Source organism: Lissotriton vulgaris, chromosome 9 (assembly GCF_964263255.1).
Source record: "Lissotriton vulgaris chromosome 9, aLisVul1.2, whole genome shotgun sequence".
NCBI classification, from domain to species: Eukaryota; Metazoa; Chordata; class Amphibia; order Caudata; family Salamandridae; genus Lissotriton; species Lissotriton vulgaris.
The window spans coordinates 844,172,838-844,198,999 of NC_141697.1; the positions used below are offsets into that span (position 1 = coordinate 844,172,838).

The following is a 26,162-nucleotide window of genomic DNA, read 5'->3' on the forward strand; positions in this document are numbered from 1 at the left end:
CTAATCTGATGATAAACCTTCAAGGTTTGCAAAACTACTATTTTCAGTCACCTGTGTGGGGCCAAATGTGCTGAATTGTAATTGATATACTGTCGAATTGTTAATGTTATTCCTCATCCCAGGAGGAAAGGTCCATCCGCTTGAATGCAGGTTGTACTTGAGTATGCACCAACAATCTGCATGGTGCAAATCCCATCAGAGCTGCAACATGATGAGTGTGTGCCACTTTATGATTTTAGTCTCCCACAGAGTATAAGGAGTAACTTGAACCTCCTTCGTTGGAGACTGAAGAATCTTTTCCTTGAACCCCATACTGACTGTCTTTTGGAGCTGTGACTGTCCCCTCCTTGTGTGGAAGCCCATGACACTAGAGTTGTCTGAGCCCTCTGGTTCTAGCAGGAAGAGTATTGAAGGTAGGGCACTTGCATGTTCTAGCTAACACTTACTGTATATTAACACTCTCTTGATCTAAACTTGGATATATCAATCCATTATCCACCTAGATGACATGAGTTTTACTAACTAAATGTAGCGTTCTTGCAAAACTTTGAAAAAGGATGTCCCTTCTTTCCAAACAATTCAGATTTGTGAATAATATGAAGGCTATATGTATGTCTAACCATTCTGGCTGTGCAGGTTTTTTTTACAATTACATCTTCACACCTGGGCTTTTGCACAAGGAAAAAAGCCTAGAGGGCAGGCAGGTTTTAGACCACTCTTGTCTACACAAGATAATGTAATGGCCGAATTATGCCAGAAATACACATGGAATAAGCACTGACTAGAACAATAGGTCTGGATACTAAATCAGTGATAGGTGAGTTTATGTTTGTGTGTGTATTGTGCGTGGGTGAGAGTGTGAGTACAAAAATGAGTTGATGGACATATGGTAAGATTCATGAGTGTAAAGAAGAGTGGTTAAGTTTGTGGCTGATGTGTAACTGAGTGGACAGATGCGGCAACAACAAAAACGACCTTTCAAATATAAACCAGGCCTAATGTATTTGCCAATGAATGTTGATAAATTGTCAAGATCAAATTATTGGGTAATTATTCTGGAAAGAACAGTGTCGATTTTCAAAAATGGACGATCACTTTTAGACTTAGGGCTTCATTTAGATTGTGGCAAGCAATATCTACTTCTCCCCGATGAACTACCGCCTGACATATTTTGGGATCACCACCGCCTCCTCTGGTAAGATCTTTATGCCTTCAGAGGAGTCACTGTCATGGCAGCTCCTTTGAAGGGACTGGCATTTTAGTGAGTTGCCACCATGTTTTAGGTAGGCGCTAATCCAAACTTTTTGTTATCCAAAAACAATTTCTGAAAGTGGGAGCTTGTTTTTGAAGAACGCTAATTTTAATTAGGTTGACACCATCGAATTGGCCTCCGTGTGTAGTGGTCACTTTTTTTTCAGTTAGGGACCCAGAAGGTTTCCCTTGCGTTTGTATCTGCCAAAAAGGCATCAGACCATCTGGTATAAATGAGGTGGGTTTTCTGATGCACCTACACCAATGAGTCCAACTCTGACTCAAAATAGAGGGGATGCCCGTCAGTCGGAATACAGGGTACTTTACCTCATTTATGGCAGGGCACCCTGTCTGCCAACTCTCATACATGCACCTAGCATCCAGTAGCCTTAACATTTTTAAAGGAATTCATTTGGGAGAAGGTTTACCTATGGAAGCCACTTTGAAATTAATTCTGCATTTAACCTGCCCATTCTATGGCATGTGTTTTGCTATGCTGATGACATTTCTAGACATTTATCCATTTCGCTAGTTGCCAAAATCGCTGTGTTTTGGGTCAGCCTACATTTTTCTCTGTAGCACATACAATATTGCGCCTGTGGCCTTGGTTTAGATAGCGTTTACTTCATTTGTTTCTACACTGGGTATTCTTTTGCATTTGTTTTGTATTCTCGCCTCCTGAAGTTCTGTCCAGTTCTAGCAGTTTGTTTTCTTGGTGTTCCTCCTTCTTTCTGCTTGTAAGATCTTTAACATGTTATTCATGCTTCCTTATTCTTTCTGATAATTCTTTAGTTCTTGTGCCATTAGCAGTTCCCTTCCTTTCTCTTCGCAACATTTCGTGGGTTGTTTCTGTCTTTTCTTTATTGGATTAGAAGTGTAGGTGTTTTTGCAGACTGCAAGAGAATGCATGATTCTGTTCCTTTTAGAAGTTCCTACGCTTAACACAAACATTAAGAATTATCCCAGAAGGAACACAGTACAACTGGTAGAACATTTCACAAGTATATTTTTAGGACATGAGGTCATGATTTGACACAGTCACCTCCACTACGCAATTCTCCTGGAAATAATGTTGGCCCAAAGAGAAATCAGCATCCCGAATCGAGGAGAAGGTAATAGAAATAATAGGGTAAATGACAAAGTTTGTATAGGTTTCCTCACCAAAATGTTGGGTACTTGAGGAGAGTTTGCATCAAAGGTTCTGCTGGAACTGGCACATTCTGGTTGGCTGAGGCATTACCCCAGCCAGGCAGAACCTACCACTCCCGTCAGATGTGGGTGTTTACACACAATGTGTTGGAATTGGCACTTTCTGGTTGGCTGAGGCAATCCTCCAGCCGGGTAGAAACTACCACTCTGGTCAGGGGCAGGTGATTACACACACTATATAACCTGCAGTCACCCTTAAGTAGCTTGGCACTGAGCAGTCAGGCTTATCACAGAGGTAATGTGTAAAGTATTGGCATAGCACTCACTCACGATAAATACTTATAGCGTCACAAAAGAAGCTTTGCACGTGAATTATGTATATAAAGTCTACATTCAAAACACACATAATAATCAACACAACATGAACATTATGTATTGCTGGGCATAAATCACATTTGGTATTATTTTTAGCAGTGCTCGACCCAACCGTGTTTGAATGACATCAGCAAGATGCACACTTGGAAAGAACCTATTCTACACCCCCCAGCACCCCTACACAGTACAATACGTTTTCCACACAAGGCCCTCCCCAGCAATTATTGTAAGTCAACACCACACAGTTGAAGGTTCACCCTGGGTCACCAGAAATATGTGCATACACCGAATTAAACCTCTTTTTAGCCGCACTGTGGGACGAGGCTGTACGGATAAAACCAATGTCAAATGTAATGCTTTTCTAGCAAGAAATCAAGTATACTGTAAAGCACGGCCAGTGTCGAGAACTACAGGCAGTTCACCTACTGTCACCTCCACACACACACACACTCACTCTGCACTGGTACGAGGTACAACTGATATCAGGCAGGTCGGTACAGCACACGCTTGCACCCATACGCACCCAACATCCAAACACGGGGCCATTGATACCCAGGAAGTCAATTGGTAACATGCTGCAGACCCCATGGCCCCAATCCTCCCTCCACCTTGAACTAACCCCAACTATCCTACATCTCCCTGATTAGAGGCACCCCATCCTCTTCCCTGGCACTAGGCTGCACACAGCCATACTCACTCTTAGTCAGGATCCCAGGGAAGTAGGTGGGGGTAGGTAGTAGGATCAATTAGGAGGCAGTCAGCAAAAGGGATTTGGTAGCCACTTGAGAAGTTCACCCACAGGATGAGTAGCAGAAATGGGCTGAGCTAAATAGTCTCTCACACCATAGAGGCCTGCCTGGGCCTTCTGGCACCAGCCCAGTTCTGTAAAGCACAGATGGGTCACTCAGTCTCTTGATCCGCTTTTGATCATTCTCGGAAGCATTCCTCCAGACCAGTCAATCACTCTCACCACCCAGGCCTGAGCCAGGCAAAACTACCTGACACCACAATGTCTTTCTGGAAAGGCAGGGTGAGGAGAGGGAAGTTGGTCCACCATGCTGGGGGCTAGAGAGATATAAATCGAGGAATGAAGAATGAAGCAGGAAAGGTGGGGCCTCTCTGAAGGAGGAGGCACCCCTTTAGGTACACACCTATCAGGGTCGCACCCAGGTGATCAGGGCACAATGGCTTGTGAGCTATGATGCGGGTCGCACCAGACCGTCTCGGTCTCACACAACAAAGAGTTGCGAAATCAGTATTTCTCTGGAAATGAGGCACAAGATCCAGTGCAGGGTGATATTGGTCACATCAGATAATCTGGGCACATTGTCTAGTGAACGATGATATCAGTCACACCAGTCTATTCTGGTCACACACAAACGAAGAGTTGCAATTCCGTACAACCCTGGAAATGGGGCACAATTTCCTGTGCATGTTGATTTTCGTCACACCAGACAGTACCTGCCCCGCAAATTCAGCAGTGCATCATGGAGATAGAATGAGGACTATTATGGTTACGCTGCCATCTAAGAGGGTTGCAACTTGTGAATCAGACACCCCACACAATGAGTATGCAGTTGGCATGTTGTACAAGGGAGATACATCACAAGGGACGAAGCAGGCCACACTGGGTCTCGCAACTGGTGAATCCACTCACCACCAACAAATCGCTAATGCATGCCAAGGTCCCCATGATGCGGGGCCACCTGCCTTCGATGCATGCAAGACTTTGGGGTTCAGCATGAGGCAATCCGGTCTCCAGGCACTATTCTTAGTTTGACATCCACGCCGCGCTACCAGTTGGATTCTACTAGGACGATGTGGGCACTTGGGAGGGCACCGCTCTCCAGCTGTCACAGGTGGAAGGTGTAGGTCTGACGTAGGAGATCTTTAATGCCCCTTAGACCTCCGAAGAACAGGGGGCAAGCTCAACAAGCCCCTGGAAAGCACACTTCAGGATGCCACACAGCAGCAGGTAGTTGGCCCAGGCCAGTCACTATTCAGGAATGTCACGTAGTTACTTTCAATGGCAGCAATCCTCCTTGTGCACAACAGATTCCTCTGGCAGTGTACACCACTTAGTTCCAGGTTGTCTGGTCCCACTTCCCCACAAGAGTATCTCACCCTTTGCTAAAGTTTGGCACCAGTAGTTATGCTGTAGTACGTCTTTGAAGTTGGGGGTGGTTTAAAGGGTCTCCCTTTGAAACACAGATATCTCCCCTAAATTTCAGTCCTGTCTGCTATGAGGCCGTGGAATTCAGACATCAATTTTTAGTGGGTCCATGATCTGGCTTCAGAGGCCAACGGTCAAAACCTCTTCCTCAAGTTTTTCCATCTAGGCCAGCAAATGGCAGAGATCTGTTATTCCAGTTGCATGCCCGTTGTTTTATTGCTGTCACTGGGGCAACCCCAGATTTGATCCCCCCGACTTCCAGTGCGGACTGGAGCCAAGCACAAAGGCGCACAAAAGAGTTTTTGCACAGGGAACTGCACACGTTTTAGTAGGGGCATTTCTATGAAAATCATGACAAAAGACATCTTTACCACTGGAAATGGGTTGTCACTACCCTGGGCAAAGCACTACGCAATGCTCGCGTAGTTTGCAAAGCTTGCGCTACTTCGCACTATGTGAATTGCACATAGCAGAGTGCAAACACGAGTAGCATAGTGTAGTGCAGCGGTAATTTTTTGCTTGCTCGCGGTCCTTAACGTCAAGTTGGTGATGGCGAGCAAGCAAAATGACATCCCGGCAAGACTTTTTCCTCGTTCGCAATCAGAAACATCAAGTTGCTGATAGCAAGCGAGGAAAATAAACCTCCCGGCGAGATTCTCAACGCGGGGAGGTCAGGTTTCTCATTGCGAGTGGTCGTGTATGCTCGTGACAGCTCGCGATGAGAAACTGCCAGTTAGGGTTGAGAAAGCTGCTGCTCAAGTAAAAATCTACTTGAGCGGCAGAAAACTACAGCTCGCACTGTGCAAGATGCCGTTTTCAATGATTGCACAGTGCCGGATGCTTGTCCGCACTGTGGAATCATTGAAAACGGCATCTTGCACAGTGCGAACAGGGTACTACGCAGTTCGCATAGTGCTACGCGTAGCTCGCGAAGTGCACTTCGTGTAGCTTCGCATAGCGCTACTTCGCGAACTACACTCAGCCCTAGTTGTCACTGCAAATCAAATAATTGGAAACATGATGAGGCTGTGCCACTGCAATCCACTATTGCAGCCCAAATGAAAAACATTAACCTCCAATCAAGGGATATGGGTTAAATCATTCATTCTTTTGCTCACCATGCCACCCCAGTTTAGACCCAGCCATATGCAAATCAGTCTTGACCCAGTGCATCATGACAACAGTGCAGGCCGAACAGCCAGGCCAGGTCTTCCCTGGACCAGAAATAAGCATCCTAGGACCAGTTTCAGGGTTTCACTCCTCCTAAGCCAGGGTAGCTTGAATCCAGTGGCACAGTGAGACAAACTAGAAAGGCATGGAGAGCACAAAAACATGGTTTTAGGCCCAGAGCTCTGTACTGGGGTGAATGTTTGACCTTGTGCAGTATTCTGTCCATCAATTATTCTTTTTGCATCTGTAGGTATTTCTTAACATGTGTCCAGCCTACCATTGCAGGTTGGGGTGTACTTTGGGGAGATAGCCTGCCTTGGTCATGTAGCTCAAAATGCCCTTCCCTGCCGGAGTGAGGAGGGAGTCCCTCCCCACCTTAGGTACGAACCACCATAAGTTATCTCCCGAAAGTTTCTCTGGGACCCAGTGCGCTGTTAATGATGCCTCATAGTTTGCCAGCCATTTCCTTATGTCCCCCTTTTCAGGAATCTTGATATTATCTTTTATGGGTTACAACCTCTACTCTCACTGTCAGATGCACACGTGCTTTGCCACCATTACTACAGTTAAACCTTATTTGTAGGGCTCTAGTGTCCAATTCTCTAAGGCTCAGTTTATCAGCTGTCTTTTTCTCTTCCATTGCTAGCTTCTTCTAGCCAGGGTTTGCTCAGTTTCCAATGTGCTGGAAATACCTGCTCTTTTTCTAATTTAGCAAGGGCTTGGACCTGCTCCTTGTCCTGTCTGGCAAGCTCTCATTTTTGTGTCCTTTCCTCCCTTCTGTCCTCCAGCTCCTTGGAGACAGGCCACCGGAGAACACACTGTCCCCTATGGGCTGGGATATCCCCTGTCCCAAAAGCCATAGGCAGTCCATCTGGAAACCCCTGTGTAAGCTCTGACCCCTCTTCACACTCAGTATCTCCCCCGCCGTTCACTGACCTTTCTGGGTAGGCCTTGGCCCATGCTCGCAGGGCTTTTTGAAGATCTGTCTTTGTGGCACTTCTCCTGTCAAGCATCCCCCAGCTCCAGGAAGAATCCCTCAAGCTGTGTCACGTATAGAGGTCCAGATCAGCCAACTCAAGCCGGTCCCCCTTTAGATAGAACCTTAGGCATGGTGGCAAACTATCAGGGGCAGAAATAGAGATCTACAGGGAAAAAAAATCACAGAGCTAGAGGTCAAACCATCTTTCAGGCACCCTTAGGAGGCAAAGTAACACTTTGTCTATGTGAAGTTATGGCACGTAACTAGTTACCATGCATTGCTGTGCACATACAAGTCCTATCCTACCACTTGACTGCCAAATGTTGGAACTAGAATTTCGTTGTTGGTTAAGGCAATTTTCCCAGCCAGGTATAACCTACCACTCCTGTCTGGGGCAGGAGATTAAACAATTTGTGTTGGAACTGGCACTTTCTGGTTGGCTGAGGCAATTCCCCAGCCAGACAGAATCTACCACTCAAGTCAGGGGTGGTGATTACGCACACTGCATAACCTGCGCTCACCCTTGGGTCGCTTGGCACTGACCAGTCAGGCTTATCACAGGGACAATGTGTAAAGCATTGGCACAGCACTCTCTCGCAATGAATAACTGGAGCATCACAAAAGAGGCTTCACATGTGATGTATGTAAATAACATTTGTATTCAACACACACATAAAAACTCAACACCACATGGACATCCTGTATTGATGGGCATAAATCACATAAGGAATTATTTCTAGCAGTACTAAGCCCAACCGTGTTCGAATGACTTCAGCAATATGCACCGTTGGAAAGATCCTATTCTACAATCCCCAAGCACCCTTATGCAGTGCAATACATTGTCCACCCCAGCAATTATTGAAAATCAGCACCACACTGTTAGAAGGTGTATCCTGGGTCACAACAATATCAAAAATATGTACATACACCAAATTAAACCACTTATAGCAGCACCACAGGCTGAGGCTGAGCGGGTAAAACTAATGTCAAACTGTGAGAAGTTGGCCTGGTATATGATGACCACTAATTCTAGTGAGCACCTTGTACCAGTCCAAACGACCCTTATGGTGATTGGTTCTAAGCCAACCTTATAGACCAGCTATCCTAATGGTAGCGTGGACAAAGCAGTCTTAGGCTAAACTCAAGAGGGCATGTGAAGCCAGCTGTTTTACCATATGCAATCCCTTTTAATATCAAATGAAAGGACACCACACAAGTTATTTATTATAAAATATATGTATTTATTTCTAGAATAATCCCCTTAACTCTTTATGAGCACAGGAGCACAAGCGTTAAACAAAGGACACAGTATAACATACAATAAGCTGCACAATTATGGATAGGCCGGGGGCCACTCAAACCATATATTAAGAAAGTGGTATAAGAACCACGTCACGAACAATGAACAGGCCTAGGGCCTTGGGAATCGCTGGGCCTACACTGGACTAACGAAGGTTAGGTCGGGAGAGGCCCACAGGATAAGGGTGCAGAGTCTATAGGCAACCGTGTTTACCATATAAGTGAATGGTGCTTAAAAGTCAGAAAGTTATAGGTTTCGGGGACCTCCGACTGGACTAGAACTTAGCCACTTAAAACTAGGACACTAGAGGTGTAATCCACTATAGGAGCACCGGAGTTAGTTTGTTACCTCACCCACAGGAAGCAGGTGCATAGGTGCCAAAGTGTGTCGGGTTTCGTCGTGAAGTTCTATGGAGCCTGTAGATCAGGGGTCTCCAAACCGGTCCTGGAGGGCCGGATCCATGCCAGATTTTTAAAATAACTACATGTATCTCAATGGGGATATCCAAAAAATCTGGCATGGATCCGGCCCTCCAGAACCGGTTTGGAGACCCCTGCTGTAGATGAAGATGCTGCAGGCGGCCAGGAGAGAAGAGTCCGGTTGGATCCAAGGGTGGATCGAAGAAGTAGAGTACCTGAAAGCAGAGGGGACAGAATTCAGGTCACTAGCCAGTAACCAGCGAGGAACCAGGAAGGAACCAGGCGATGTCGGGTTGCAATCAGGTGATGTCGAGGTGTTTATCTCTGCTGCCACGTGGACCAGGAAGGATCAAGGATGACCAGCTGGTGAACACGAGCTGCCCCACAAAGGCGCTTGCTGTCGGCAGTGTCGGAACTCGATTTGGAGTCACCAAACCTTGGCAAAGGCAACCCATGCAGGATTTGAAGATGTCTTCTTGATTGGACCGGGAAGGTCAGATCGATGGCTCCTTTTCAGGGGAGCTGGGGCCAGTCTGGAGCAACCAGACCAGCAGTGTAGTTTTGTAGTTTTGTCGTCACAGAGGCCACTAGCCAACGGGCAAGCAACCGGACAATGCATCAAGCAGGAAAATGCAAAAGGGCAGCAGGAGGCCAGACTTGTGTCTGCGGCAGCAGCATCCATTTTGTGATGCAGGGGCTCTGGTTAGATTTAACTGTGTTTAAGCAAAGTAACATGTCTTCTCCCTCTAGAAGGGTGGAATGCTACCCCGTCGCCAGGACTGGTGAAGGGGTAGTATTCCAAAGTGTATGACACTTTACACATCATGTTTTGATAAAGCCAAACCAAAGTTAGCAAGTAACCGCGATGATTATAATGCACTTAAGAGTATATGGTATGGCAATATCCCAGAACAGCTAAGGGAGTTGGTCCCAAAAGCTGTAGACCGGCTCACCTCATGCTAGAGCACCATATCACATAAAACCAATCACTCTGCCTCCAGGATTGATAAGGCCTGCCATAGGAGTGACTTATAGGTGTATATGTGTCCAGATATAGGTTCAAATATAGGTATACTATATCTAAGCAAGGGGGTGATTATACCACCTTGCCCCAGCTGAGTGATCAGCCAGTTGTGTCAGTTTGGATAGCCAGCCTGGGGTGGCAAAAGATATGCTGCAGCCCCTGGTAGGCCTTAGATACGCCTATGCCCCGGGTACCTATAGTACACTGTACAGGAGCTGATAAGGTGACCCAATTCCAATTGGAGATGTACCTAAGGTACATGGAGTCCATTTTACAGAGAGAGCAGATAGCCTGGGACCCTGATTAGTAGGATCCCAGGCCAACTAAGTCAAAAACCAGCTAAACACTAGGCAAAAAATCTGGGGTAACCATAGTCAGGTATCCACCTTCTTACACAAACGTAATGCTTTTCTACCAAGAATGGTTTTTCAAAAACAAGTAAAACCCCACAATTTACAAGAACCTGGGCTAATAAATAATTCTGCAATAATAGTAGTTCACTGAGGCCAATGGGTCTCAGGAATGTTTTTAAGAAAAAACACAATGGATCCTATATATTTTACTTTGGGGCCCAGTTGTAAACAATATATCATAGGCACATGTAAGGCAGGACAATATTGTGGTATTGTAATGCAATTAATTTATTCCTTGAAGAGTATCATCTTATTTTTTATACAAATATTACGATTCAGTGCTCACAGAAAAGTAAAAAACATGCTGTAGTGAGTGAAAAAAAATTAAAATTGGCATCCCGTTAACAAGACACTAAGGGCTCGATGTAGGTAGGGCGTTACCGATCGGTAACGGCCGAAAATACCGATTTTGGGCCCTTACCGATCGGTATACTGCCATCGAGATGTAGGGGAAAAAAAAAAGTCAAAATCGGACCTAAAACCGAATCGGAATGAGTACCGAATGGAAAATAATCAGATACGTACATACCGAAAATCGGATATGTAACGATTCGGTAACACACCGAATCGGAAGAAAATACCGAATCGGTCCATTTACCGATTCGGTAGTGAGACCGAATCGGAAATTATCCGATTCGGTCCATGTACCGATTCGGTAGTGACACCGAATCGGAAAATATCCGATTCGGTCCATGTACCGATTCGGTAGTGACACCGAATCGGAAAATATCCGAATCGGTCCATGTACCGAATCGGTAGTGACACCAAATCGGAAAAAAAACGATTCGGTCCTTGTACCGAATCGGTAGTGACACCGATTCGGAAAAAAAAAGATTCGGTCCATGTACCGAATCGGTAGAGACACCGATTCGGACATAAGCCGATTCGGAGAACCTACCGATTAGGTAGAATCACCGATCGGGAAAGTCCCCGATTCGGACAGATGGGGAGATGTAGGGAAGCACCGAAACACCGATTTCGGCTCAAAATCGGTAGTATTCATTCGGTATTTACCACGGATTACAATCAGGTGGTAACCAACTCCAACCCATAAAAACAGCCCCAAAATGCATTGCAACTTGCAGGATGGCAGCTTTTTATGTCATTGCGAGGCGGCTACGGCTACAGCAGGAAGGACAGAGGCAATGGCAAAGAGATGAACAGGTCTACAGACAGAGGATTACCCTGTTCATGCTCACAGAGGCAGAGATCCTACAGAGATACAGGCTGGACTCTGACACCATTCTTGAGCTCATCAGGGACCTCAAACCATTGTTGGACCACCCCACCCCAAGGGCACACGCCATCCCAGCACACGTCCAGGTGCTATGCAGCCTACACCTGCTTGCGTCTGGCAGCTATCAAAGTGGAGTTGCAGCGGTAGGAGGGGTGACCCAGAGCAGCCTGTCAAGGTTCTTCCACACATTCCTTGACGCCATGATACACAGGATGGACCAATACATCTCTTTCCCTGCAACCCACGCAGAACTGCTACAAACTAAAGCTGACTTCTACCAGATGGCACATTTTCCCCAAGTCATTGGCTGCATAGATGGCACGCACATTCCGATTTGCCCCCCAGCTGACACAGAATACATCTACCGCAATCGGAAGTCTACGCACACCATCAACGTGCAGGTGATCTGCAATGCGAAGTGCACCATCACAGACCTGGTAGCAAAATTCCCAGGGAGTACCCACGACTCCTACATTTTTCAACAGAGTGGCATCTATGCACGGCTGATGGCTGGCGAATTCGGTGAAGGATACCTCCTAGGTGAGACACATCATCAGACCCCCATAACACAAAGTAGCTAGGTGTAATACATGTATGCATGTGTGTAATGTTACCCCTTTTCCTTCCAGGCGACAGTGCATATGCCCTCCGCTCTTTCATACTCACCCCCTACCTCAACCCCTCCACACCCAGCCAAAGGAGGTATAACCGGGCCCACATACGCACAAGGAATGTCGTCGAACGGACCTTTGGCATCTGGAAAAGTAGATTCAGATGCCTGCACAAGAGTGGAGGTGCAAGGCAGTATACCCCCATGACCTGCTGCAAGATCATAGCTGTCTGTGCAATGTTACACAACCTTGCGGTGAAGAAGGGCACTGAGGTGGAGTTGTCTGACTACGAGGACCATGACGACGACGAAGCTGTGCCACTAACACAGCCAGCTGGGGTGTGTACGCCAAGTGATGGCAGATACAGACGTGAGGAGATCACAGAAAACTATTTCTGAGTGACTACAGATGCACAGACAGGTAAATGGTTGTGGTGAAAAGCAAATTTTAATACTGTTGCAACACCGTTACTGCACTGATGTGCAACAAAAAAAAAGTGTAATAGCTAAGTAAACAAAAGTCTAAGGTCCAGGTTGCCTCACCCGCCCTTGCAAGCCTACTTCCTGGAGCGCTTGGCAGCCCCACTGGGGTGTCCCTCCCCCCCTTCAGAATGTCCTGCGGCATCTGCGGAGCGCCTGGTGCTCCTGCGCGGCTCTGACGCAGCGCTGGCCGGGCTGCTGCGGCAGCTGCTGTCCCCAGCATCCCCCAGGTCCAGGGCAGGATTGGCGGCAGTGTTTGAGATAATCATAGCCTCCATTACTGTAGTGATGCGGGCCATTCCCCTGGGTATCTCGGCGGTATTCTGGGTTAGACTTGACTCCATATTGGCACCGCGCTGACAAAGTTGCGCCGTTGCAGCAGCAAGGAGGCTGATGGAGCGGTTTTTCACGCGGGCATCCTGCCTGCGCGAGAGCTCATGCTCCTCTAGTCTGCCGCATAACTGGGTAATGGCAGTGGTCAGCCTGCCAAGACCTGCTGCTACCTCCTTGTTGGAATCTACAAAGGCCTTGAAACCTGTCACCATCTCGCCCATCTGCAGGTTATGCTGGCGGAGCTGGCGCTGGCAGGCCATGATGGACTTCGCCTGCTGCCTTTGGATTTTCACCATGTTCCCTTCAAGGCCCAGGAAGACACTGCCCTCCGGTGCCGGCGCTGCAGTGCTGGGAATGGCACGCCGCCGGGTACTGCTGCTGCCGCCCTGCTGAGTGGGCTGGGGTGCCACTGGTGTGGGTGTGGTGGTGGCCGGGGCCTGAGCCCCTGCTCCCAGGATAGGGTTTACTGGAGCCACTGCCATAATCGTGCCAGGAGGTGGTGTAGGTGCATGGTGGTCCCTTGTCGGGGAGTTCTCTGGGGAGAACAGCAAGGGGGGTGTGCTCGGCATTTGTGGGGAATGAAGTAAGTCATACTCAATTGCCAGGTCTCCCTCAATACCCAGCCCTATGGTGTTGTCCTCCTCCTCCTCGGCAGCCTGACTCGTGCTGGGCCCTGCGACTGCACTGGTAGTTGGTGCTGCTGCCTCTGTTGTCTGTGGTTCTCTGCCTGATGGTGCCCCTAGGTACAAAGAAGCATTTGTAAATTGAGTGCCGATGTATTACAGTCAGTACAATTAAAGCACATGTCCTTGCATCTCCTTAGAATGTGTTCCACTGTTTCCTATCTTGTGATTCTGCACTGCCATATTTTGCTAACTTCTGCTGACTACATATACCATGATGCTTGTCTCTTGTATGTTGGTTACAGTACTGGGCTGGGCTTTGGCTGTGCATTGTGTCTAATGGGGAGGTGTCTGGTAGGGTGTGTCATGATGCGCATGCTTCTTACCTGTAGCTGTAGCTCTGGCTGAGCTGTCCAGGGTCCCGATTCCGGTCACGCTCTCCCTCTCGATGGTGCTGGACACCAGTTCCTCCAGCTCCGTGATGGGTGGCGCCGGGTTCCTGCCTCCATCTGTCCCTCCAGCTTGCCTCTGGATCTCAGCCATCTTCCGTTTGGTCAGGCTGCGGATATCGTAGAAGCGTTTTTTCAGCTCCTCAAGGGACCTGGGGGTGACTCCTACAGCGTTGACCCTTTCTGCTATCTCGCTCCAGAGCCTCCTCTTAGTGCTGTCCGGCACAGTGAGGGACAGCTTCCCGAATAGCTGCCTGTGCACCCTCACCACCTCCTCCACCAACACCTGCAGCTCCATGCTGCTGAACTTTGGCTTCCTCTTCTGGCTGGCCTTCTGGCTCTCACTGGGGGTTGCCATCTTGCTCTCAACAGTTCTCTGCCTCCTGCTCCCACTTCTGCTCACTGTGAGTGTTCAGCTCAGGCTGGCTCTGCAGAAAGTTCTTAATTAGCTGCACCTGCCAGGGTTGCCACTCCCTGTTTGGGTGGGGGAGGGGGGATCCACCTCATTGGCTGAATCGGATTTTACCGAATCGGATTTTACCGAATCGGATTTTACCGAATCGGATTTTACCGATTCGGTTTGTTCAATGCATTCCTATGGGCTTTTTGCCCATGGGTGTGTTTTCAAACCTCCGAATCGGTAATTGCCGAATCGGATTTTACCGAATCGGCTATTTCCGATTCGGTGGTAGCCGAATCGGCTATTTCCGAATCGGTGGTAGCCGATTCGGTACTTTCCGATTCGGCCCGTGCCGAATCGGTACGTTGCGATTCACATTACCGATGCCGACCGATTCGGTATTATTTCGCTGTTTATTTCCTACATCTCGTTTTCCGATTTCAGAATACCGATTCGGCCCGCCTCGGTATTTTGAAATCGGAAAATCCCTTTTACCTACATCGGGCCCTTAGCTCCTTAGGACACTGTTTTATATAATAAAATAAGGAGTAAGGTTTATTCTGTGATCTCATTTAGTAGAGATCGTCATCAGGATAGGTGTGTGAGCATCTAGTATTTAGGAAACGGAAGGTCCAATCATGTAGCAGAGGTTCACTCATGAGAACCTTGTTTGTACTAGAATAACTTCATGGTGCCTAACTGTAATGATGGTCACAGTATGTGGTAATTATAGATGTGTGTCTTTATGTAGGAATCCTTTCCAAATTGGGTCCTATGTTACTAATGGCTTATTCCAATGGAATCCCAGTTTTTGAAGGTGATTGTCCGTTCGGCCGACCGAATCTGGGTGCTGGGCAGTAGCTGCGGCAGTACAAGTGAATTAACAGTTCCTGTGAATAACATGTTTCCACTGAGGAAGATGGACTAAATGGAAGAGCAGTCACCTCAAAAAGAAACCAACACCTGGCATAATACACACCTGTAGAACAAAACTACAGTGTTAGGCATACTGAGTCTGCTCTCGCTTTGTTGAAGTTGTATACATCTACTTTAAGTACTGAAGTAATTCCTGAATCGGCTGCTAACAGGAATTAGCACTGAACTGAAAATGACAAGAGAAGCTGTATTACAGCACTCCGAGGGTTGCCCATGCAGATATTTCAACAGCTAAAAGCTAGTGAACCTGTGGTATGGATCATTTTGTGTATGGAAATACTGAAAAGCTTTCCCGACCACGTTGTAATGAGTTCCTATGTGTTTTAGATTATTTAAAAGAACTTCTACTTATTATATTTGGTTACAGAATTCATGTAGCACATCCTTCACTTCACAGACATACCATAATATTCAAACTAAAGACATTGGTGTTAACAAGGTGTCAGGCATCCTAGCTTGCACCTGATTATAGAGGAAGCTCAGATATACTATTTTTTTCTTCATTGCCATCATCATTGGATTTCAGTAGTGGTAACAAATACAGGAAGGGCATGAAGGCAGTGTACACATTTAGGCGACGGCAAGCATTCCAAAAAGAGTGTTCTGAAAGCCTTCATTCATGAATCTGGGTTGTAGGGTCAGAGTATAGATGTGGCACTGGACCCCAATCGTCTGAGCTGGGGTCTTTCGTCACAGGTGTCCAGGAGCCCCTACAGTGCATAGCCCTTAACTGTGAACCAGGTAGCCATTTTTAGGTCGAGCTAGACAGCGCAGCTGTTTCTTCAAGACCTGCTGTAATCGGTCTGTGGGCATCAAGTCCATCCCATTTCTTGACATTGCTTTTAATTTGTCTATGTCAGTGTCCTTTAAAAATCTCTGCTTGCTAGTGGTCAGTCCTGCCTCTTTGTCCCTTCTTTCTCTCTTCTGTTCCTCCCACAGAGCAGGGACGTAGCACTGTCTCATTCCGCCATGGCTCTTTAGTTCTTTGGGGGACTATTTTTTCCTTAGTTTCCTGCTCTGTTACTGTTTGTCTGTGGTTAGAATCAGAACCCTAGCTGCTTACACACAGATATAGCATTCTTCCTCCCACCTCCTCTTAAAACCACAGTTGTGTTACTGCTGCTTTTTCACTGCTTCCTCCACCACATTGGCTCCTGCTGGGTTGTTTGTTTTAATAATTGTGGATATTCAGCACTGCAACCATTTCACGAGAACTGCGCTGGTTTTCCTTTCATTCTTGTGTATTTTCTCTGCTCTGCACCTGTTACAATGCTGGATGTGTGTTCATCTTCTGGTGTATTTTATTGCATCTTGCTTTTCACTTTGTGTAAGAGACACAGGGTGCTCCAATTGCAGTCTGTAAACAGGACTATAAATCTTGAGAAATTGGGCTCCTCTTCATTTTAGCACTTCATCTCTGGTTTCGCTGGTCTCCACATCCCCTCACCCAGTCCCTCTCTTCATGCTTCCACCATGTGCCACTATAGATTGCCCCTGTTGACTCTGACACTGTACAGATCATTTCAAACCCTGGACAACTATATATAGTGTAACTAAAATCACAGAGAATTAGTTCTCTTTTTAGTTACATCGCGCTCATGTAAGTCATCACACAGACATCCTATACAAGCATTAGTTTACTGCCTTTATTGGCATATTAACCGAGGAGAATTTGAAAGTACCTGGTGTAGATGGAAGTGGGTAAGGACTTTTCTATGTAGCTAACACAGCTTTTATTTTCACCATATTTAATGTTCTTCTGTTGCTCTTTGTAACCAGTCATATGTTCAGGCGTTATACTCGTTGAACGCAAACTAATCAGTAATTTCCACCTAGCTGCAACAATAAAAAACCGCATCAGGAAATCACAATCGGCTGTAGGCAGCTGATGGGTTACAACTCTTCTGATTCATATACTATAAACATTATTTGGCTTAAACAAATCATGTCCTCTTTAGGTCTCGCCTATGCAGCACGCATGCTCTGATTAGACAAAAAGACCTTTAGCTATCGCTTTAGCTTTTCAGACAAAAACGTGCACGCGTTCAATTGCCTTTCAATGGCAATGCGCGCACGTCTGGGGATTCACTTGCGGGAGCGAGCGCCGCCATATGGTAGCAATTATCGCTCTCGCAAAGGCATCGTGCAGCCCCCTCCTCCCTCCTGCTGCTGCGCGAGGTGCGCGCGCCTACCGCTGCTGCCGGCAGAATGCCGCGCTTGTTTATTCTATTTGTAATGCAAATGCTTGTTTTTTATGGCACAATACCAGTTAGGAATTCACAGTTAGGCGCTTAGCCACAAGTTCCTGAGTCCCTTAAATGAAAATAGCAACCGCGTATGCGTCGATGAGAAGGCGAGATAGAAAGCTTGTGTGCCTCATTAGTCACACACTACACCAAATGGTAGCACAGTACCGCACTACTGGGAGCAAGGATAGGCAGCCTCCCCCGCCTCAGCCAGCATATCTTCAGGAAGGCTGCAGAGGAAGAAGCGCGCCCTCCTCATCTTCATGAAATCCTTCCACATCTGCTGACTCTTCCCCTGCAAACTCTTCAGAGTTCTTTGTGACCTGGGCTTCTCAGTGACACTGCACTACGACCTGATGGAGCAGGTTCTGTTTGTGTGTGCGTGTGCTTCTGTGCTGATTACCAACCGTGTTTCCTTTAATGAAATGCATAGGATCCTGCTGTCAATGTTTTATATACTGTGCCTTTGCTCATAACCCTCATCAGCAGCTATAGTTCGTGTGTTGTATAATATACAGTACTTCATGCTCTAATCAAGGAGCGCACTATCTTTCACACCACACACCCGCCTTGGCTCCCACAAGCCTGAAGCTTTGTTAATTTATTTACAGATCATACACTTATGCAGACAGTGCTATTTTACTGCGCCTTGGAGGTGAAAAGATCCCTTCTTTCCTTCCTGTAACTTGTCTGTGAGGCTGCTTGCTCAAACCAGGGTTACTTCTGCTGGGCCTAGCTCTCCGAGTCAGAAAGCAGTGTCTCTCACCTATCGCCACTCTTTTCCCTTCTTATTCTTCTGCTGTGTGCCTTTAAAATGTTACATTATCATTATGTGCACTTCACTAATACACTAAGAATGCCATGCAGTATTTTTTTTAATAATAGTATGGTCAAAATAAGATGCAACACTCCTGAACCATGTTACTCTCAGACAATGCCTTATTCCAATTATTTAGAAAGCTGTTGCAAGCTCAAATCTATGCAGTCTTCCATATCTTTCGAAACACTTATATAGCATGTCTTAACCCCTTGTGTGCTAAAGTCGGCCGTTGGCCAATGGGAGCACTACCTCCATAGTGCTGGCCGACGGAGCCCCGCCCACCCTTTAGAACGCCCGCACCGTGTCGGAAAAACCGCTGCGGTTAAGGCGTTAACCAGCTCTAAACTACCCCTAATTTCTAAACAAGGGCCCTTTTTGTATGGGCAGCACGGGAAAGGTAGCCCCCCCTGTTGACCGATTTATTTTGATTAAAAAACACCACACCAGCTTCCTTTCCACCCTTATTACAAATAACTTTTGAATCAGAAGCCAACCATGCAGTTTGTAAATGGCTTCCTGATGCAGAAGCCAACTTTAAATCCCACTTCATGCCAACACCTGAAGACATCTTGGAGGATCAAATGTGCTTTTCAAACTACATTTCTCATGCATCAAAGAAAAAAGGTTTAACACCTTATTGCCAGCTCCAATCACTTGCACCTGCAAACTTTTCGTGCATTCTGAGGGAAACATTTGCAAGTACTGCCTCAGGACGACTGATCACAGCTGGGCATGTGTTAACACTGCTTCCACTGAAACGGACTTAAAAAAAAATGCTGCAACGATGTTGTAATGCCTGTCTCAAGTATTTGATTTTTTGGTATGGATACTAATAGTGTGAGCTCTGTGTGTGTGTTTGTGCTATATAAGTCAGTGCAAAAGCTACCTTGCGGGGTCGAAGCAGCGTTCACCAGCGGACCCACCTGCCAGCAGTCCACCGCTTCATGGTTGCTTCTCACCGCCTCGCTCCACAGCGTCTCCAGGGTACGGCAGCTGAGCGGAGAACGGCCGAGGGGACTCCAACCCCCAGAAGCCCCAGCGCCACGCACGCACGACCGGAAAGGACGGCGCCAGGAGGCGCATAAGTGCAGCGTGAGACCGGCAGAGCGGGGAGTCAGTGCAAAAGCTACCTTGCGGGGTCGAAGCAGCATTCACCAGCGGACCCACCTGCCAGCAGTCCACCGCTTCATGGTTGCTTCTCACCGCCTCGCTCCACAGCGTCTCCAGGGTACGGCAGCTGAGCGGAGAACGGCCGAGGGGACTCCAACCCCCAGAAGCCCCAGCGCCACGCACGCACGACCGGAAAGGACGGCGCCAGGAGGCGCATAAGTGCAGCGTGAGACCGGCAGAGCGGGGGTGTCAGTGCAAAAGCTACCTTGCGGGGTCGAAGCAGCGTTCACCAGCGGACCCACCTGCCAGCAGTCCACCGCTTCATGGTTGCTTCTCACCGCCTCGCTCCACAGCGTCTCCAGGGTACGGCAGCTGAGCGGAGAACGGCCGAGGGGACTCCAACCCCCAGAAGCCCCAGCGCCACGCACGCACGACCGGAAAGGACGGCGCCAGGAGGCGCATAAGTGCAGCGTGAGATCCGCATCGCGGGACGCCGAGCTAAGCCCGGGCAAAGGGCGGGCAGTCTGTGGCAGTCAGGGGCTGTCAAAGGCTGGGCTGGGCCACCCCCCTGTGATCTGCTACCCGGATTGGACCTGTGATTTCTCTACCCTTAGCGTGAGTATACGCCCTACCCCTGCTTCCTGGATTCATGACAACTCGTTCAGGGAAGAACTTAAGGGGAGGAAGTGGAGGGTGCTCAATTGGTTCAATAGGCACTATGGACAAATTCATAACCCGGGTTGCTGCCGTCATCGAAAAGGAGATAGTCATGACGGAGCGGCGGCTTTCGATGGATTTAAATCCGTCGAAGAGATCATCCCTGGGGTCCATAGCTCGAGCAGAATCCCCGATATGCTCCTTGGCCCAATTGTCAACCCCACCTCGCATACATGAGGAACCTCGACTTGTCTCACTAAGGGCTAGTATAGACAGGCTGGAAAACTTGGCTGCACTTTCTATTCCCCACCCCGAGGTTGCAGATTCCGAGGTACTGCCCCCAACACAAACAAGTGCAGTTGCTCCTTCAGCTTTAGCAACAGACCTTGGGCCCTCAGACAAACCAATACCGGACCCTAAGTCTCTGACCTTAGGGGAAACAAAAAGGAAAAGGAGTGCCAGCTCATTCAAAACGAACTCCATGAAACGTTACAGGACTCTGCGGAAAAGGGGTTCAAAGTGCTCATCTTCCAAGCATCAAACCAATGCCCCTTTTGTCTTTAAGGGGGCAGACCCCACTACTGATAATGCCAGTGCTATTCCCTTCATAGCCCCTAAGGCTGTGCCTCTCTGTGCCCCGGTTACTTATGTCCAGATGGAGGGGCTGCTGAAATCTCTTTTGGCCCCGATTGTTGATAAAGTGGCAGGGATGGGAGAAAGGCTTGACAGGCTCGAACAATCGACCCTCAACAGCTTTTTCTCGCTGAAAGCACTGATTAAACTACATTTCAAGATAGGGGAGGAGGTGAAGGGAGGGACCCCCCTAACGGTTCCACCCAGGCGTCCCAGCTCGCCCCTCTCGATATAACATCCACGCCCAATGTAATAACTTCGGACCCGCCCAATAATGTACTAGTAGAGCCTCGGAGGGCTTCTTCCTCTGCGGGTAGCACTGGTCAAGCAGCGAAAGCCGCTCCAAGTACTTTCAAGCACTTAAAACCATCGGGTGGGGCAGAGCTCCCGGGGAGGAAAAATCAACTAAGGGAACAAGCAAAAACATCCCGAATGCCCAGACTGTGACTACCTCACATACTAGCAATGTCCCAACGCGACCGCAAATCCCAACTCCTAAACCTAATCATAAGGCCGCTCGGCCTAAAATTGCCCCAAAACCCCCTCCAGTCAATTTGCCGCCAGATTGCCACCCATATGTTGCCGTCCTGATTAACGTACCTACACTAAAGGCTGACATCAATGAAACCCCCCAGGCACTAAAAAATAAAACTATGTATTGGCTCAATTCCAACAAACCCTTAGCAAGGGGTCTAGATGGCCATATCATAGGAGCAAGAAGGGTGAACTGGGTGGGCTATGGGCACAAGAAAGTGGAAGGTGAATGTGTGGTGGTAAACTTTAGAGACAGTAGAGTAGCACAATCCATCTGCGACTCCAATCCTAACCTTGACGGGCAGGGAATCAGCATAGTGGATCTAACATTCTTCTACCCAAGAACAACCCCACTTATGAATGGTCGAGATTTTGTTTCTGGGCGGAATAACAACATAATCTACTTTGACCTCCCTACCAAACCTCTGTTCTATCCTCAGGCAGCCTGGCAATCAACCGGGCGGAACCCTTTAGGATATTGAACCGATTCAAATTCTGAGAAGTTGGGGGTAGATGACACTGTTGCGGGAGACCTCGATCTGAGCAATATGGTGGCTGTCTCTGACACTCCCTTTAAGTGCAGCAAAATCCCCACACCTACGCAAGAGAGAAGCCAGGGCCAAGTTGAGCAAGACGGGGCTAGAACCCTAGTGTTACAGGAATCCGTGGCCGTGGAGAATGTCCCTATTCCCGGCGCCGCTCCAGCTGTGACGGATCCAGTTCTTAGGATTTTCAGCTGGAACATCGCGGGAATTGATAGGAAGATGGAGTTGCCAGAATGGAGTGCCCTCGTGGAGGGCTACTCCATCTGTATATTCCAAGAGACTTGGGCCAGGGAGCCCCGTCACAAGGTGGGCTATTCATCACATTTTATCCTGCGGTCAAGCCCCTGGCAGGGAGGGGGCGCCCTTCAGGGGGTCTCCTCATCTGGGTCGCAGTCTCCTTGGACTGCAGGGTGGAGGAGCACTATACAAACTCCCCTGATATACTTAACATTATGCTTAAGGATTCCCGGGGTCGTATTCAGCTAGACATTTACAACGTCTATGCCAGAGGTACAAGGGGGGGAGTACAATCGGCCACCATAGCACTCCTGGAAGACCTGCTAAGAAAACGGCCCAGGCACTTGAACACCATGGTGACAGGTGACTTTAATTGCACGTTCGAGCCCCTTGGTCTTGATGACGTGCTGGGCGTGGAGGAGGAGGACGCGAAAAGAGGGATCCCGGCCCTGGCCCTGCCCCCCATTAAGAAATGGTCCCAAGTGGCACTCCAGATCAACGCACTAAATTTGGAATTTGATCTAAGGGCGGTAAACGGGAGGTCAAAATCAGACGCACAGGGCGCACACATATACAATAGGCCCAATCATACATCAAGAATAGATTATATTCTTCTCGATGTATGTCTGTGGAGTACCCTGCGCGACATGAGGATCATTGAAAGTATTGACAGTGAACACAATCTCCTATCACTTGACCTAACCGCAGGGTGGCTTGGGGATATGGACAGGCACAAACGTTCATTGCCGGTACCAAATATCCAGAGTTTCACGGTATCTAACTGTGAGAGACGGTTAAAATGGTCCAAGATCGCCCTGTCTACTGAGAAACTTTCTACTATAGGGGTCCTGTTGGTCGAGGCCCGGAGCAAGCTGAGTCTATTGCGAAGTGCACCGGAGGAGGCCACCCAGGTCTTTTGTGCCTTAACTGGTGCACTGGGCAAACTCTTTGTTTTACCCAGTGGTGCCCGGACCACGTCCAGCAGGAAAGACTCCGGGGTAAATCAGGGCAGGTATACAGCAAAATGCAGGCATAAGAAAAGGGCCCTGATAGAGGCAGTTAAAGCTAAGTCCCCAACTGCTGTTAGATCAGCTAGGAAAGAAAATTCCTTGACCATAAAGGTGGCTAAAAACGAATGGGAGGAAATGTTTTGGGATGATCTTCTGACTGCAAGTAGGGGAAAGGACGCAAGGAGCTTCTGGAGTATGATTAAGAACAAGAACAGGCCAGATGGGCTGCTTATAACATGTAACATCCCCGCCCAGCTCTGGTACACTCACTTTAAGGCTCTTTACTCTCAACCTATAGGGGCTCTTAGCGATTCCTTTTCCCAGGTGAATGACCTAATGGTTAGTAATGCGGACGACTTCACTGAGAGCGAGGTAGAAGCAGTAATCAAGTCCGTAGTCCCACTAAAAGCTGCGGGGCCTGATGGGCTACCCGGTGACTTGCTCCGCGCCAACTCCAAGGTTTGGGGCAATTTGGTAGCCACTTTACTAAATGCAATTATGAGGGGTGCATCAGTACCTGATTCCTGGAAGGGGGCGGAGGTTGTCCCGATTTACAAGAAGGGATGTCGGGACAGCCCCGCCAACTACAGGCCAATCAACCTGATTGACTCTTCTCAAAAGGTGGCAGGGAAGGCTATCCTGGGGCGGATCCTACAATGGGCTGAGGAACACAAGATATTATCAGACTTCCAGGCGGGCTTCCGCACAGGCACGGGTACGATAGAACAAGCCTTTAGGCTGACCCTCCTGTACTGGAAGGTGGCGGTGCTGGGCAAGGGCAGTCTTTATTTGGCCTTTATAGACCTGAAGACTGCCTTTGACCTAGTACCAAGGGAGGAGCTCTGGAGGGTCCTGCAGGGGCTGGGATTACCCGCCTACATCCTGTCGCTTCTTGTCAAATTCCACTCAGATAACTATGCACAGGTGCGGTGGGGCAAGGACGGAGAGAAAACCAACAGAATCCCAGTGCAAAGGGGTGTCCGCCAGGGCTGTGTGCTGGCCCCCACACTATTCTCATTATATGTCAATGGTGTGGCTAAACATCTGCTTAAGGAGCCAGCAGACGCCCCGTCCCTGGCGGGCACCCGGATACCAACTTTGCTCTTTGCCGATGACACCTTGCTCATCGCCAAAACACCGCAGGGTCTCCAAAAGCTCCTCACTCGTTTCCAGGAGTTCTGCTCCCTCAGGGGCCTTATAAAATAATGTGGATAAGACCAAATTTCTATCCATGAATCCCCCAAAAAACCCTGGTCCACCCCTGGTCCTAAATTCTGTTGCACTCGAAAGGGTCCTCGAGTTTGATTACTTGGGGATTCGCCTCAGTAACACTATGAGCTGGACCCCACATATCAATAAGATGTTACTTAATCACAAAAGGGTGGTGGGTGCCATACTCAGGGAACACAGTTCTTCCTCCAAACATTGCATCTCCCCAGCAATAGACATTTACAAAGCCAGAGGGGTTCCAGCGGCTTTGTACGGGGCGGAGTTGTGGGGCTCTACACATTTAGAAGCACTGGGGAAAGCAGAAAATACATTTTTGAAAGACCTTTTGCTACTCCCAACAAGCACACCTACTATCCCAGTGCTTCTCGACAAGCTGCAAGTCAATCATGGACCAGGCACGATTGCGGCCACTGCTCCTCTGGGGCCGTTTATGGACGGTACCGGAGCTAGCCTCCTATGCAGCTGGTCTGTCCGAAGTACTTGCAACGGAAGGATGGCATCGCATAAAATTGTTAAGAGACATCAAGAGCCTCCTGGTGGAGTTGGGTTTGGAAAATTGTTGGGCTACCCGTTCTGCCCCACCAAAAGCCACCCTGAAAAAGATATATTGGGACTGGGTAACCAACAAACTCATTTGCTACCCCCGCCACTGTAACTCAACCACTGCATTTTTACAAATTAAAGACGCTGTAGCATTCGAGCCCTACCTGGATTTAATCTCCATCCCCATGGATAGGGCCCTCTATTTTAAATTCCGAGTTGGCACTTAACCCCTGGCCGACTTGGTGTCCAGGTGGAGATCACCAACGGCTCATCCCTCTGTCTTTTGTGCGGCATGTCCTACAAGGGTCGAGTCAGTGGCACACTTCCTGTTCGAATGTCCCGATTACCGTGCCCCAAGGAAGCGATGGCTGGTACCTCTATGCAGGCTCTTCGGCACCAGACAACATTTGGTGGCCCTCCGCATTTTATTAACTGACACTTCCCCTTCTACAGTGTGTGCTGTCTCCAAATTCCTAAAATGGGCTTGGATAATCAGAACAAAAAGGCTTTCCATCTCAATTTAATAGTATTTTTAATTATTTATTGCATTTTTTATCTGACTGGTTTATGAAATTGCAACTATAAGTCTTTTTACTTAATTTTTGAAATTGCATGTTTGTAATGTATTGCTTTTAAGATATTCACGTATCGAAATAAAGCCTTTTTCAGCTATATATGTGTCTGTGTAAGCTGCTTGACGTGCTGTGTGTTGACACTGTGTAAAGTGTGTTTTTTGTGTGTGTGAGTGCATACTGCGTGGTACATGGTGTGTGAGGTGTCTGTGTGTATACTGTGTGGTATGGAGTTAAGTGTTCCTCGTTTGTTGTAAACGCTGCTTTTTTGTCAGAGTTAACCAGAATGATTTGCCAAAAAAAAACGATGTGAAATATGATGTTTTTTTAAGTTGAACAGCACAGTGAAATTGATTTTAAAAAAAATACTCCTGCATCCACTCTGCAAGCAAACTAGACAAGCATTTGCAAGACAATAGTCTCAAATTTAAAAGAGTTTGTTATTGACATTTTAAATGAAAATGCCTTTTATTTATGTGTTGGTTTTAAAAAAGATAAATCAAAGGCATTGTCATTTACAATGCCAATAGCTTAAACTCTGGCAAATGCGAGACCTATTGCATTGCAAATGCTTGTTCTATTCTAGAAACTACTTGCATCTTTGAGCTTTTGAATGCTTCATTTAAAAAAATATATTTTTACATTGCATTTTCGTAGCTAAAAATAACATTTAGAAAATGAAGCATTGATAGGAGCATGATTTG

At 47.7% G+C, this 26,162-nt stretch overlaps 2 protein-coding genes across 2 annotated transcripts in view; both read right to left on the reverse strand.

Annotated features, from left to right (window-relative positions):
* The window catches only part of LOC147692349 (solute carrier family 22 member 6-A-like), a 1,393,226-nt gene that overhangs the window by 1,009,283 nt on the left and 357,781 nt on the right, over nucleotides 1–26,162 (reverse strand). The gene's annotated exons all lie outside the window — the stretch shown is intronic.
* LOC147692350 (uncharacterized) lies at nucleotides 12,658–14,343 on the reverse strand. The gene is made up of 2 exons (XM_086938579.1): nucleotides 13,923–14,343; nucleotides 12,658–13,652 (listed from the first exon to the last, which is right to left on the reverse strand). Exons 1-2 carry the CDS (start codon nucleotides 14,341–14,343, stop codon nucleotides 12,658–12,660), a joined length of 1,416 nt encoding a protein of 471 aa, XP_086794705.1.